The 15,269-nt window shown below is 38.2% G+C and overlaps 2 protein-coding genes across 9 annotated transcripts in view; one reads left to right on the forward strand and one right to left on the reverse strand.

The window, feature by feature from the left end:
- Positions 1-247: 247 nt before the first annotated feature.
- LOC119728573 (zinc finger protein 330 homolog) lies at positions 248-8,643 on the reverse strand. Its single transcript, XM_038200863.1, has 11 exons — positions 8,537-8,643; positions 7,839-8,019; positions 6,416-6,435; positions 5,762-5,832; positions 4,521-4,600; positions 3,698-3,824; positions 3,315-3,419; positions 2,972-3,018; positions 2,225-2,342; positions 1,472-1,573; positions 248-1,134 (listed from the first exon to the last, which is right to left on the reverse strand). The coding sequence occupies exons 2-11, from the start codon at positions 7,956-7,958 to the stop codon at positions 953-955; spliced, it is 972 nt and encodes a 323-aa protein (XP_038056791.1). The 5' UTR covers positions 7,959-8,019; positions 8,537-8,643; the 3' UTR covers positions 248-952.
- A 779-nt stretch (positions 8,644-9,422) lies between these two features.
- Positions 9,423-15,269, forward strand: part of LOC119727715 (rho GTPase-activating protein 26-like) — a 53,197-nt gene continuing 47,350 nt past the window's right edge. For 4 of the 8 annotated variants that reach the window (XM_038199739.1, XM_038199740.1, XM_038199741.1 and 1 more), the window contains exon 1: positions 9,426-9,781. In XM_038199739.1, coding sequence (XP_038055667.1) covers positions 9,628-9,781 — 154 coding nt within the window. In that variant the 5' untranslated portion in view covers positions 9,426-9,627. Of the gene's footprint in view, positions 9,782-15,269 lie in introns of all 8 variants that reach the window. The other 4 variants (XM_038199735.1, XM_038199738.1, XM_038199736.1 and 1 more) reach the window with 2 other exon arrangements.

The raw sequence follows: 15,269 nt of genomic DNA on the forward strand, positions 1-15,269 counted from the left end.
CTGCCGAAATCTAAACTATAATTTTGAGGGGTTTAGTACCAATGAAGAGTGCTTTGGTAGTGGTACATGATTTCTGTGTGTAAATATTTCTGCATTTCTGCATTTGGGCACACGTCAGTTGTAAATTTGACTGACAACATGCAGAGTTTGTGGCATCATGTAAAAACTTGTAAAATATTGTCAGATGATAAGTTGCTTTAGGCAGTGTGACATTAAGAGATGCTTTTGGTGTTATATTTAGGTTAAATGAGTTTTTTTGAATTTTTAGAAAGCAAATATTTATAAAAGAGATGAGACTTTTAAAGAAAACTATTTTCAATTCAGATATATCATAGTTTATTTGACGGTGTATGTCTTTACATATGCACATTGTTTGGAAATTTGACAAAAGAAGTAAAAACTACTGTTATCAGTATGTGTATAATAAATACAGATAAAGAAAGGTGTGCATTTGAATGTGGTATATGCTGAATGTGTATCATTCAAAAGAGTTCTTTATTTTTTTCTTAGTTCAAAATGTAACTAGGCCTCTTTGCTCTGGAAGTAGGTACTGACCACTTTGATGAACCCTAAAATTAAAAAAAAAAAAAAAAATGGTCGTTGACATAACAATAGTTTAACTAGAGTCGTTTGCAATTCAACTCAAGTGCGCATGCGCTAGGCACGTCAAGAACCAACAACTAGTTAAACTTTGGCCCTTGATCGAACTTGCCCAAAGCTGCAGCAAAAAAATGCGGTGTCCCATAAGTGTGCAGTGATAAAGCCCTACTAAAGACTACATTCAAGTAAGAGTTTTGAGCATGTTTGCCACAAAGTGGCTATTAGAATCTTGAAAACCAGAGAGTTCCACTACAAATATTGAGTGCCTCCAAAATCAATTGGATATTATTCATAGGGGTACTTGATTAAACGACCGTATTTTTATAACCTGTACCTCCGCATTATTCCGAATTCATGTATATGTTGGCCCAACCTTCAGGGACGTCAGATGATCAGCCATATCATTGTCAACTTCATTGTCCTCATCGTCATCTTTGTCGTCATCGTCCTCGTCATCTTCATCATCGTCTTCATCATCATCATCGTCGTTGTCATAGTAAGACCCTCCAGCAGCAGCAGCACCACCGTAGTACCCTACAGAGGAATCACAAATCCATGTGTCACAACAATTTTCTATACAGACTAACGTTGTGTAAACCCGACCTAAAAATGGAAACGAGTCGGGTCAGTTTGTCCAATTTTCAGTCGGGTCGGGTCGGTTTCAGTTTTGCGTTTGCGATTTTCAAGTCGGGTCGGGTCGGGTCGGTAAAGCCATTTTAGAAAAACCCAAAATAAACAAAAATACCCCCACCCAAAAAAAATGACATTCACGATATATTGAAATATTCCCCGTTTCTCAAGTCCGACAAAATAGTATGGCTTGCAATTCATAAAACACTTTCCTTATAAACCTTTAAATGAAGGCGCTTACCGTAGCCTCCACCACCATTATCATCATCGTCATCATCATAAGTGTACGAATAGCTCCCCGCACCAGCATCGTTGCTTTGCCGACCATACGCAACTTTCCGTGCTGTAAAGTTATCAAACAGAGAATTAAATACCAAAATAAGTCCCTAACATACATTACATTCACAAAAATGGTCATCAAGACAACACTAGACAACTATCTAGTATATTGTTTATAATATAAATCAAAAACCTACAATAAAACAGGAGTACATAAAGTACCCTTATGCGTCATGCTCAATGATCTATGGGCTCTGCGCATGAACAAGAGAGGGCTCTTTTTGACCACTTTAGACAGCTCCAATGGGGAGACACTCCGCCGACACGTACTGGTTCCCGTGCGTATGGCGCTAAGTACGCATGACTAATTCTATGCTGAATGTGCGTAAAGCCATATGCAGCGTCTTGCGTGAGCATCAGGCGTCATCGGCAATGCGTTTGATTGTCCCTACCAGAGGTCTCCCCCAACTGTCCCTTTCGTACTGTTGAGGGGGTACTTGTGCTCAGAGCCCAAGAGACATATCCACATGAACACTTGAATATGCAAATTTTCAACCAGTAGTTCAGACTCAGTTTGAAAGATTTAGTCAGAGAACATACGGTTGATCGATATATGTACTGCAACAAATACGGGTCTAGATTTTTCGGTGCACTTTTAAAAAAAAACTACAAATGGCAACATGTTTTAAAGAAATTTTCGGAATAAGGTACTCACTGGACATGCTGAGTTCCTTCGTTTCCTTGGTGTCATAACTGCACTTTGGGCAAGGAATCGGCTCACCACGGCTGTACTTGAAACCCTTACGCTTGACATGATCCTCACAAAAGCAAATCTGAAACAAAAATAAAATAAAAAACCCCAAAAAAATGTTCTCATGTGTTACATAATTTCAGCACCCCCTTTAAAAAGACAAGTGGTCCGCGGACTGTATGTGTCGCCTTTTTCCGCGGTCGATCCCTTTTCGGTTCTTGTGTTCTCAAAAAAAAAAGAGTCAAATTTTGTGCATTTTTGAACTGGTTATTGTCCCAAAACTTTGTTTAGGGGCAAAATAAATGGAGTATTTTAAGTATTCACATAATTTTCTATTCTGCAAAATTCTTCAATTGTCTCCAAGTAAAAAAAATTAGATACAGCCTGAATCCTTCAAAATCCTCCAGCATCTCTTGATTTTGTTCATTGGAGGGATGACCACTGCCTCAATCCGGCAAATCCTCAAGCAGCAGTCACTGTTGATACGTTGAGGCAGAGCTGATGATACCCAGAAGCAGTGTGGAGGATTTCAAGTATTAGCGAGGCCTAAATGTATGCATGGCTAAGCATACACAACACAAGGTACAGCCCAAGACCTTGGCACAATTCATCCTCCAAAGTCAACCGACACATTTTTGCCATAAAGCCTCAATCCTTCGAAATCCTCCACGAAAGTTAGGGTTGGGGAAAAGAATGGAACACAGTATTTACCTTACACCTGAGACAAGAGTACTGGCCAAGCCTGTTGCAGGATGCGCCTGTAATGATACAACAAAAATACTGTTAAATTTAAATAAGAGAAAACAATGTGTGATTGTGGTGATTTAAAACTCCCAGCTTCAAACACAAATGGAATAAATGCCAAAACATTGACAATCGGGGTTTTTTTTTATTTATTTACAAATTTATATTTTCCTGATAATTATTTGGTGTTTAGCCTCACACTACCAGTAGCACAAAACAGATTCCTTCAATTGTAGCATCACGAAAAAAAGGCACATTTTATGAGCTCCTGTCTTCAAGAAAAAATTGGATTCTAAAAACAAAGACCTACATTTCAGGGATTCTGCTTCTACTTGCTGACACATGGCCTGATGTTCAAACTGGTCGTCCTCACACAACGCGCTGTCACAGAAAGAACACTTAAAGATTCTTCCACCTGTTAAAGAAAATTTGAAGATGAAAAACAGAGAGGCAATGCAACTTTAACAAAAAAATTATCGGAGTGAATTTAAGAAGTTTTTTATGCATTTTAAAATTATTTTAGGTATATACAAATAGGTATACAAAATTAAAAAAAATTGTTATCAACTTTCAAACTTGTCTGCAGTTTCTATGTAACCATCTTCTTTTTTGAAGGAAAATATGCAATACAAACAAAAAGCAAATAACCCTCTGGTAAAAAAAAATGTTTACTGAAAAAAAGTATGAGTTTACCGTGTTCCCATACTCCACGCTCGCACTCTTTGCACTCCAAGTCAGTCAGCGGGCATTCACAGGCGTGGGTTGTTAGACACTTCCTGCCGTGGCAGATGAACGCCTCGCAAAAATCACACACTGCTCCCTGTGAAATAAGCCAAAATCTTATCATTTCTATAGCATGAACTGTTTGCAGAGGTAAACGATATAACAGATGACCAACATGTGTTCAGATCCCACAGACCAGAACAGGCATGCTTGCTAACACTTTTATCACAAAGGCCCCCTTCAATGGCAAAAGCATTGAGCTAGCTATAGATAATCCATCACTGGGCAGTTGTTACAGTACAATAGCTAGCACAATGCTTTCGCCATTGCAGGGCATTTGCACAGTGTTCACGAGACTAGATTAGTCTATATGTATCATGTATACATCAGGATTTTTCATCCCTACTTGATTTCAGAGATTTTTTACAAGGTTTTTATCAAGAGAATTGCTTTCTACCTTATAGCTACATTATTGTAGAATGCTCGCAGAAATTTGGGGAAATCTTGATTTTTATCATCACGAAGCAAATATCACTCATTGCACACTCGCAGTTTGAAATAGCTACAAGAACTACACGTGGGAGCCTTCAAAAGATTGCAAGTGTTCGGAACAACTGCACAGTCTGGACAATAAGAAATTAATACCTAATGTTTCCTGCAGGAAACCACTATATATTTGGGTCATCTAAAATATCTGCTAATACTTTTTGGTTCGCCACGACTCTAGACCACCTGTCTAATATAGGTGAGAGACTTTGAAAACATCCCAGTCATTCCCACGGAGGTTACTTACCACCATACCAAGACCGGTGGTAAACTGCCCTGGGTGTTTGATGACACAATCCCCCGACTTCTGCATACATTTCACTTTGGCTGGCAGAGAAGAATTAAACACAGAATGCATTCATTCAGCATGGTTTATTTATTTAATGCCACTGCAGCGCCACTGTGATGGTACTAAAAAGTTCATTTTCTAAAAAATTTAGAAAAATGCGGCACACAGTGCTCTTTTAAGAGTGGTGATTAGTACCACGTTCCACAAAACAACGCAACTTTAAAAAAAAAAAGATCCTGAGTGACTATCAATTCCGGCGATTCACAATGCAGTGTGCCACCAAGAGTTTGCCATGGAGAGTTCATTTTTCCCAGTGCATTGTGGGAGATGGTCGACAAATTCGCAGCGCGGGACATTTGAAATTGTTACTTTTTTCAGGTCAGTAGTTTCGTAAGAGTATGATTCGAGTATCTGTTTACCCTTTGTTTTCTTTTTTTCAATATGAAGTTTTTTGTAAGGCGGCAGAACGCTATGCCCAAAACTATAACAAATTAGCTCAAGTTGTCTACTGACACTCATTCAAATTGTTCATGTTTTGTCGACCGTAAACTTGAAAAATAGACTCTCCATGGCAAACTCTTGGTGGCGCACTGCATTGTGAATCGCCCGAATTGATCAAAGTTGCATACCCTGTGCTGGATCCATTTTTTCCTCCTATTAACGAGGTTTTTTTTTACAGTTGAGCGCTTTAAAAAATACAAAATTGATTATTCTGATTTGGGACGCCTGCAACTCTCTGAAAATGGCTTTCATTGTCTGTACAAATGAACCCTCAACTGAGAGCCGAAATATTATCTCGCAGCCAATCATTTAAATTTTCAGAAGAAATCATTCAATAACTGAATGTCGGTGGATCTTTTCGTTCAATGTCTCATTCAAAAGTGAATAACTTTTTTTTTGCTAGTTTATTTTTTTTTTTAGGTAAAACTCAAAAATAACACAGAGAATACATCTTTAAGAACAAAAGGTTGCAAATGTCATTGTTTATAATCGTGGAACACACCCAATCCTCATTTGTAATTATCTTTAGAAAAGTATCTTTAGTAATGTCTTCCTGCGTTTAAAACTCGAAATCCTCGCTCCCTCCACAATTCAATGCTGAACCATTTTAGAGGTTAAGCCCGTGCCAGGAAATACAGGATTATAAAGCACGCTGCAAGGTTAACGTGGATCAACTAAAGATACAACACAATCCTCACCACAGTGCCCACAGACGGGGAGCTTCTGGACTGCGTTGCAAAAGTAACAGAATGCCCGGTTCTTCTGTCGTCTACATCAAGAAATAAACAATGATAAATACATGGATAAATTGTTAATGTCTATATTAGTTTATAATTAATGAGCTAACACTTTCAGTTATAACACTCTTTACAACAACATAGCACCTCTAATTATGGTTTGTAGCATCTGCACAATTGACCTTTGATATTTCAGCATTTAGGCCAAGTAGAAAAAAGTTTCTTATCCGGGCTTTTTAAAAAAGAAGGATGGGGTCCTCCCTCCCCCCCCCCCCCTCGCCCAAGACGGTAGATTTTTCAAGATGGCTGACAGATTCTTTCATTTTCTCAACTCTTTTGCCGATACTTTCGCGTCCAGAAGAACCATCACCCTATCTACCAGAACTTGCATATGTGGCTACATGTTTTTGGAATCAAGTAAAAAGGCAAAATAAATTGGAAATGTACGATTAAATGTTTTAAACCCCCAAAACAGGCAGGCAGGAAAAAGGAAGTGGGTGGGGAAGACAAACTGGTTATTTCTACTTGGCCTTATTTAAGCAGCTTCTTGCTTAATTTTTGCCTGTACAACTGTTACCAATTTTATAGGAAAAAAAGAGATATCACAAAACTGACCTGCCACACTTGTCACACTCCTGTATAGATTAACAAAAAAAGAATAAAAAACAAGTAACTATGGAATTTTCTTTAAATGGTTTAGTTTACATCATTTATCAATAGGATGTACATCAACAGAATCACAAAATAACCTACAAGAAAAAAAAGACACATTATCACGATTGCTACTCAAACGTAAATTTGAATTTTGCTCAAACTATCCACTGTTAAAGATATGTGCCATTAACTAATAATTTAACCCTCCTTTTGTTTGATCAGTCACAGACAGTCAAACATTCAATCCTGTTCCCTACCATGCCTTTTACACAGGCTAGTCACCAACAGTCAGATCATATTCCATATTGGCAATTGTGAAAGTCAAATTCCATCAACAGACAAAGCAGGTGACTGGTAGGCACAGCTGGCTTATCAATCTCCTACAGTCAAAGCATGGCTATATCAGGTTTCATAACAATCACAGCCAGTCAATCCTGCTTTATGAAGGCAAGGAGTGCTCAACTGTTAAAAACAGTCACTTGATTTATTTTGACTGCTGGGCTGGCCTTGTTGAAATTGACAGCCAAAGAGGGAGGGTTAATGTGATATTCACACCCCCAATTTTTTTTGGAATGACAATGTGGGGAATGAATGTTGCAACCTGACGCAGTTGTGTACAAAGTCTATGGAGAGTCAAGAACATTTTCTAAGTATTTCCTAACAAAATTGGAAATGTTTCTCAGTCCCGGATTTATGTCTTATCATCATTTTTGCAATTACTGACCTTCATTGAGATGATATATGAAGAAAAAAGCAGTGTCAGGTTGCAACATTCTTTCCCAATACAGTTCTTTATTTCCAAATTGCTATCCATGTTTTTGCACTGGTTTATCCTGAACCGATACTAGACAGGGCTCTGGAGTGCTCTGAAATGTGCAAAACTAAATCAGGCCCACTGTACTCACCGTTTAGCCAGCAAATTTCTCCAAAAATTCCACTGGGGCAAAGAAAATGTCCTCAGTATTTCACCAACCACGTTTGCAGACTCAATTCAATTTTAAAGGAGACTTTTCTTCAATATTTTTCACATGAGAGGGAAGTCAAGTGATTTCAAAATGAGGCTAAAGACTAGACTGGTACATATCCAACCATGGTCCAACTATTTGGAAAGACTGACCTCTTCATTCAGTGTAAGTAGTCTGGTGGCTTGACTATGGAGAAATGTGTAGTAATTTAAGACTAGTTCCCGCTTCATGCCACATGTGTCTTAAAATTCTTTTGGCATGGTTGATTGATGCCGTACTGAAGCTGTGTTGGACTGGGTGTTTTAGGTGCCAGTCTATTTTCTTGTTCTGCATGTTTTCAATACCTTAAGTTTTGGGACTCTCATACACAGTATTGAGAGTCCCAAATTTTCGGACAAAACCGGTACTTGAATACCCACCATAGTAAAGTTGCACGGCCATTGCACTATCTGCCTCTGCTCTGTTCCCTTGCGGATCTCTCTCTGTCGCTCCTTCTGCTTCTCAGCCTTCTTGCGAGCACCCGTCTTCTTCTTCGGCATGGTCAAAATGCTTGATACGACTACAACTTGGGGATACCCTTCAGCCTTCAACCAGAAAATGCTGCAAAAAAGATGTGATAATCAGAAAAAAAGTCACATTATCAATTGTCAAAGCTTGCAGGCCCATGTGGATTTTTTTCCCAAAAATCTATTCCATAATTCTTAGCAGACTCAAGACTCCGATTAGGCTTATTCTTTTCATAAGATGGAATTGTGCGTCGGGGTGATGTAAATCAAATTAGGTTTTGCCCTTCACCGACTGTTTGGGCTGGCGCATGTTTTAACTCGATCAACTGGTGTGTTTGGAAATTGAATATTCCAATATTCGAATTTCGATCAAGTCCAAGTTGGAATAACCATGGAGAAATAAAACACACCATGGAAATTATCAGGCATTATCTGTTCATCAATCATCTTCCAACATGTCCAAGTTCCATCATCAAGATTTAACATCAAGCTCTACCAGACAGAAAATCCAATCCAATCAAACTTATACTCTCTTCATATAATGACACCCTAAACCAACAATTCGGTATTATTTTCCTGTCTTAAAAAAAACCCTAAAAGCAAATACTGACCCAATATTTAACTCTGCAATGGAGGAATAAAATCACTGGTACAATGCGCGCGATGCATGAGCTGTCCTAAATAATAGACTGGTTCTGTAACAGAATTGTACTGTTTTCTAATTTCACAGAGTCAGGGAATCGGTTCATGTGTCATCTCGTTATTTTGGACAAGCGCCCTCTACAGTTGGCAGTTATAATATTGCAATACTTTAAAAAGTTTAGACAAAATCTACAGCAAGTTCTTTACGGAAAAACCGAATTTCGACTGGTGCAAATAAGGACGGACATTTATTTTTCCCCCTCCTGAAACAAGGTTTTCCTTTTGCTTAAATCAAACAAATCGAGACGGATGTAGGCCTAGGGCCGGGGGGGGGGATGTCGGGGTGTGTGTGGGGGGCTAGCTAGCTTGGCGGAAGGAAATGCAATTAATAATTTTTATTATCAGGGAATTGTAGGGCCAGATTTTAATGTTTCCTGTTGCATTAGAAACACTTGACAAAATACGCCCCAAAATTACTTCCCTTTGAGATTTCCCCGTCTCCCCCGTATTGATTTTTTGTTTTTATAATGGACAAGGGCGAGTCTTCTAGAATAATAAATGCATTTTCAGTTATTGACCATACATGGTCTCCTTTTCCTCTAGAATGTCGTAGGGAAATGGAAAATCGGTGGTTGTATAAAGGCTATATTTGGAAATAGAATAAATCCCTCAAGATTTTTTTCTGAGGAGATCGCGCACGTGTATGAATAGCCCCGCCCCCATTTTCCGGTCTTTGAAAGCCCGAGGCGCTAGTCTCTTCACCAGTCTGAAGAGACCGCGAACAGACCGCGAACACAGGAAGCATTCACACACAGTACACAAAAGTGACTGATGACGACATCACGAATGACTTGCGCAAGCGCAGTGGTATCTCTCGCCATATTGGGAAAAATGGGCTGGGACGAGTGAATTTGCTGTCATTGATGAAACCTTTAAGCCGGTCGTAACCCTTTTTTCCAAGCGAATTGACGCAGGATATCTCTATAAAATACTGCCCACAGCATGCCACGTACTGTGTGAACTTTTCTAGATCGAGAAAGGGTCCTGTTTTGCCGCCAACATGGTGCTTCAACCGCTGGAATTTAGCGAGTGCTACCTGGACAGTCCAGAATTTCGGGAAAGTTTACACTCGCACGAAAATGAACTGGAACACACGAACAAGGCGATCAAGGAGTTGATACGAGATGGAAAAGCGCTGTTGGCTGCCGCCAGAAGTGAGTACAGGCGTGTCCAGCACGCGGTCTTTGAAATGTTCATATTGCATATTTGTTAATGGAATGTTGTCTTTAATATCACGTTTATTTATTGAGAATTAACAAACAATTGAAGTCTTTCTTGTGACATTGACAGTCATGTGTAATGTGTGACAGTCAAGCAAATGGTGCTCGGCCTAGGCCTTGTTTCATTAAATCATGATTAAATGGAAAGATTCACATATCTTGCCAATGTACACAACACAAACCGTATGAGACAGGTCTGAAAATTTCCAAGTGTTTTCTCAGTAAATACTTCAATATTTTCCCTGCTAAATTTGACTTTTTAGGACATATTATCGCTTTCTCATTGCTGATACAGTGATACTGATAGATAGGTCACTGAAGAGAAAAATTAGTGATGGCCAGATATGGGAATCTTTTCGATTAAATAAATGTCATTTCTAGCTTTTGGTAAACAGTGCGTATTACCTACAAATCAAATCAAATCGTAAGAATGCACTGTCCGGCATATCTTTTTAAACCAAGAAGAATTTAGGACTTGAATTTTGAATGGTTTTGTAAACAAATACATTTTTGTTTTGTCTGAACATTTTTGTTGGAATGTCAGTAGGCTTCACACTTGTTGTGTTATTAATGTTTTCACTCCAGCAATATGTGTTCATAAAACTGAAGAATCAGTAAAACGATGTTGAGTTCAGTCCTTCCATGAATCAGTTAGAATCTAACATCAACTGTGAATACCACGATATGGTCAAGTCCCTGGTCCGTACTCAATTAATTTCTTGTGTTCTATAAAACCCTCAACAGCATCGCACTGTTTCAACAAACACGACTTCACTTATAAGACAAGATCAAGATCTTCACACTAACAGTGTGTCTTGGTAATGACAGCTTTACCGTCAAGTCATTTTGTGGTCTTCACAAGAATTTTCCAATGATGTAAACAACTGGCACATTCTTCAGAGTCCAACGTAATTGCACCATTCAGTTTCAGTTTGAAAGTAGGGGAATACCAATGCATATTGTAGATAGTTATTTGTTGCTAATTGGAGTACTTAACACATCCTGTAACATGCTGCTTTTCCAAGAAACTTATCACCTGTTTGGGATTTCCTCAATTTAAACATTGTAAACAACTTCCTTCTGAAGGGCTTGCAATCATATTTTTAAGGTTCACTGCACATTACACTTTTGTACAAAGTTAATGGATTTCTCAGTAAATAACTGTTCAATTCATTATCATTTAGAGTTTAAAACTTTTGAAACCATTTAGATGGTCCTAATTTTGCCATCAGGCAACCACTGTAACCTTCCTTAATTAAATCCAGCTTTAAGTTTTGCATTGATATGGCCTAGACTTCAAAAGTTTACCTCAATAGTGTTGTTTTATTTTATAGTGGTGGATACAATAAGGGTTGCCACAGTTATTGTGCTGAGGTGAGCCACTATCATGACTATTTTAGTCTCTTCAGGGTATTGTCTACATGGCCATTTCAAAGCATTTAAATGTATGAAAGTGTATTCCACATTGCCATTTTCAATGCAGGCATTTTTCAACTCGTGACAAATCGTTTATTATTTTTTGTCTTATACTGTTTCTGTTCCAGAAATGTTATGTCGGTTTTACATTGCAGACAGTTTCATTGTTAAAGTCTTACCTTACTGATTACACATAATTTGGTGGGCAGCCATGTAAGATAGATCAGTTACAGTTGATACTTCAATAGTTAAAATATCTAAACTAAAACTTGAAAAATCCAACAACAACTAATAATGAAGCCTTGTTGAAGTTTCTGCCTAAGATACCGTTGTTCAGGTGTTGGTCCAGAAATTGACATGATGTTCACCCACCCGTGTACCGGTACATTGCTGAAGATGTAAAACTATGATGATTTGGTGCACACATGGAAGAAACAGTGTACATGTACATTATGTACATATGTAAACTGAAGCGAACTTGAACATGAAGGGAGGCCCGAAGACACCTGTGCCCCGTCTAATTTTATAATCCAATGCATCCGATTGAAACAATACAACAAAAGGGCGAAGGAAAGAAAAAGCCACCCTACTGTCCAGTGTCTTGTGTGCTCCAACACTTTGTAAACATTAATTTAAAGGATGGCCTTTCCTGCCATTGTGCAGTGTGTACATGTCAATCACAATATTCCACCTGTGGTAGGCTGGATGGCTGGCCTACAGATGACTGATAGATAGGGGTGAGTCATCACCTCGTCCAATGATGGAATTAAAAATGACAGCTCACTCTCGCTTTTTAAAGGAATTCATCTGTCTCTTTGGGATGGGTTGGGCCCTGGTGTGTGTATACGCATGCCGAGGGATGCAGAGGAGTTGACAATGAGGGAGCACCTTTAAATCATCACTGTAATCATTGTAAGGAGAAAGTATTCTCAGCTTTGAGAGAGGTACAGGTTTGAATGTCAGAGTGGTTGTGATGAGCAGTGTCCTGAAGTTTCAATTCAATTCCATTATATATTCAAACTCACATTTATTTCCATACCAAAAACAGAGAATAAACGAAAACGGTTTTCTTCTATATCATGTCCTACAAGCATGTTTCTTTCGTTGTCTTTTAATTTCATTAAAGGGCAATTTTATTTTCCTTGTATTATCAATTGGGTACCAGGTAAAATGCTTGAGTTTTGTTAAAGTAGAACATTCCCTACTACACACAACTAAAGAAGTGCACACTATACACAATCTAGCACTTTCACAAAAGCATAAAATATAATATTCCCTTATCTGTAGAATTATTAGTTGCGCTGTGTCTATCTGGTTGCGTGTACAGTTGTTGTTCTACATGTAAAACAAAAATCTCATTAAAATAATCGACGTACACGCGCTATCATTCTAGTGAACTCTTGGAGACTGGTAAATCCGTAAGGTGTGAACTTATCATGCCAAGGTCAGCGTACAATAAAGGGCATATTGATTGAAATGACCAATCTCAATTGCTGGAATGACGCATCAAGGTGACTACAAGTAATCTTTCATACTTGTTGACTCTGAATGCATACGATTAATTGTCATGTTGTAATAACTCTCAGTGTTTGTGTTGAAGTATGTCCATAAATAATGAAATATTTGTATTTTTTTTATTTACCAAATTGAATAATGTATTAAAGCTGAGAACACTTTGTAATATTTTCCTATTTCTTATTCCCAATGTCGTTGTTAATGTTGAACCTTGACCAATAACCTTGACCTTTGAACATTGTTCTGGTCCAATGTCAAATTGTTAAAACTCTCCCATCAATGCGAAAATATATTTTCCTTTGATCAAAGTTAGCAAAATGCTTATTAGAATGCATGACATTTGAACAGTTTCCTTGTATTTCATAAACAGTGGTACACAAACAATTATGCAAATGAATTATTTTACATCAGATGTGAATTAACAAATGAACGTGATTTCATCTGGTCAATTTACTACATGTAGACACTAAGACAGTTTCATTTCGACTAGACAGTTTCATCATGAGGGACATATTTCTCCCAAAAGGTACAGTGTTTTTTTGTTTTTTTTAAGACCCTCCAGACCACAGTCACTTGTGGCCTTGCATTATGCTGTGTCCCCAGTCAAGGTTGACTTCAAATACACAAGGGCTGGCATGCATAAGTGTAGTACATGTACTGTACATGTACATGTACATGTATTGTACATGAATTGTACATGTACATATCGTGGTCAATGACACGCACTGTTGCCACAGGTACAGCACACATTCATGCACAATGCATTCAGTGTGACGGTTTTACATGTAGTACCATACATGTACATGTACATGTACATGCATCCCCGCATGACTCACCAGAATACGAGGCAGTCAGCCTATTTGTTATTGTGCTAATTGGCGTGGAGTAGAGAAGCCTGTAGCACACTGATTGACGAGTGACATCATTGCAGAGAGAGTTTTTTTTTTCATGTTCAGTAATGAGCTGGACCCAGGCTACAGTTTGTTTTTACAGCGTATTCATACGTACAATGTACTGTGTAATATGTCTTGAAATGAAAATGTTTTTGTTTATTTCAAATTCTTGAATGCCTGTCCTGCCCCTCTCCAAATAATTAATAGTCATAATAAACCAAAAAGAGAAACATGTAGGTGCATGCATTATAATTATACGGTAATTATAGAGTAAAACAAAGAAATTGACTTCAGCAGGCACTGAACCTGCAACCTCAACAACACTGCACGGGTGCTGTACCACAACTGTACAGTAATCTGCAGGTTACTTTACAAATTCAAATCATGCCTTAGCCACTTTCTTTGTTCCGCTTCCAGGTAATTTTGGACAATATCATACTCAAAGTAAATCATTTACGTAATAAACCCAATACTGCATTTTGTGATAGAAAGGTTCATTCTTATTAATTGAGGAAATGAAATGTCCTGTACATATTTCAAATGGGTATTTAAGTGTCTGCATGCCCAACCAACCTGCCTAATTAATGCGGTTTTAAAACCGGTGCGAAGTCCATTGTACTACTCAGTGAGCACTTAGTGAAGTGGCCATATATGATAAATGAAAACCGTTATCGTGGTTGATAAGGCGTTTATAAAGGCATACATTGTTACAAGTATTTGGAAAATGGTTCTAATACACTTTAAAAGTCAAAGACTGTTTTGCTGTATAAAACAGTGTAAAACTGCGCGCACCGATTCACGCCAAATTAAAAATGAACTAAAAAAAATGCATCTTTGGAAACTAGAAAGAATAATTTCACAGACCTGTGCAGCCACTACTACATGTATCTTTAGACCAAGTATGCTTTCCAACAATAATTTTGTCAGTTAGTTTTTGGATAGCTACAAATGATATATTATTTCTGCCTTCAACAAGACAAAACCATTTTTGTTACAGTGGGTGTTAGTGCGATTTGCTTTTATCTGTGCGGATAGCGAGGAATATTTGTTCATGGAATGGATCATATTTGTTTTGTCCTACAACATCATCTGATAACCACATTTGCCTTGCTCTTTCTCCTCAACCGTTGTCATACCAATCGACATTTTGTACATTACTCCACATGCACCAGATATGATTATCAAAAAGTGTGGTGTACCCACCACATGCAGATAACCCTAGTGCATGTACGTAACTGGAAGCCGATATGGAATAATTGTAACCTGTAAGGCCAAAAAAAAAAAAATATTCGGTCTCTGGTCAGACCAAAGTTCCGGAATTGACTCGGCGATGCGGCTTTTTTTTTTTTTTTCTTCTTTTTTTTTTTTCTTCAAGCTTGGATTGTACAGACAAGGTCGGGGAACTATTTTGCTTTTTTGGTGTCCTCATGTACATTGGTGTCCTCCATAATTTGCCTTGGTGCTCTCGATCATTTGCCTTGGTGCAATTTCCCATTCCTTGGTGCTAGTTGGTAAAAGAAATTGAGGAGGTGCGGCAATAGAGGGCGTTGTTGAAGCTACCGCGGAACATTTTGAAAAAAAAAAAGATTGACGCGCAT

The sequence above is a fragment of the Patiria miniata genome, unplaced genomic scaffold (genome assembly GCF_015706575.1).
Source record: "Patiria miniata isolate m_02_andy unplaced genomic scaffold, ASM1570657v1 HiC_scaffold_20, whole genome shotgun sequence".
Taxonomy (NCBI): domain Eukaryota; kingdom Metazoa; phylum Echinodermata; class Asteroidea; order Valvatida; family Asterinidae; genus Patiria; species Patiria miniata.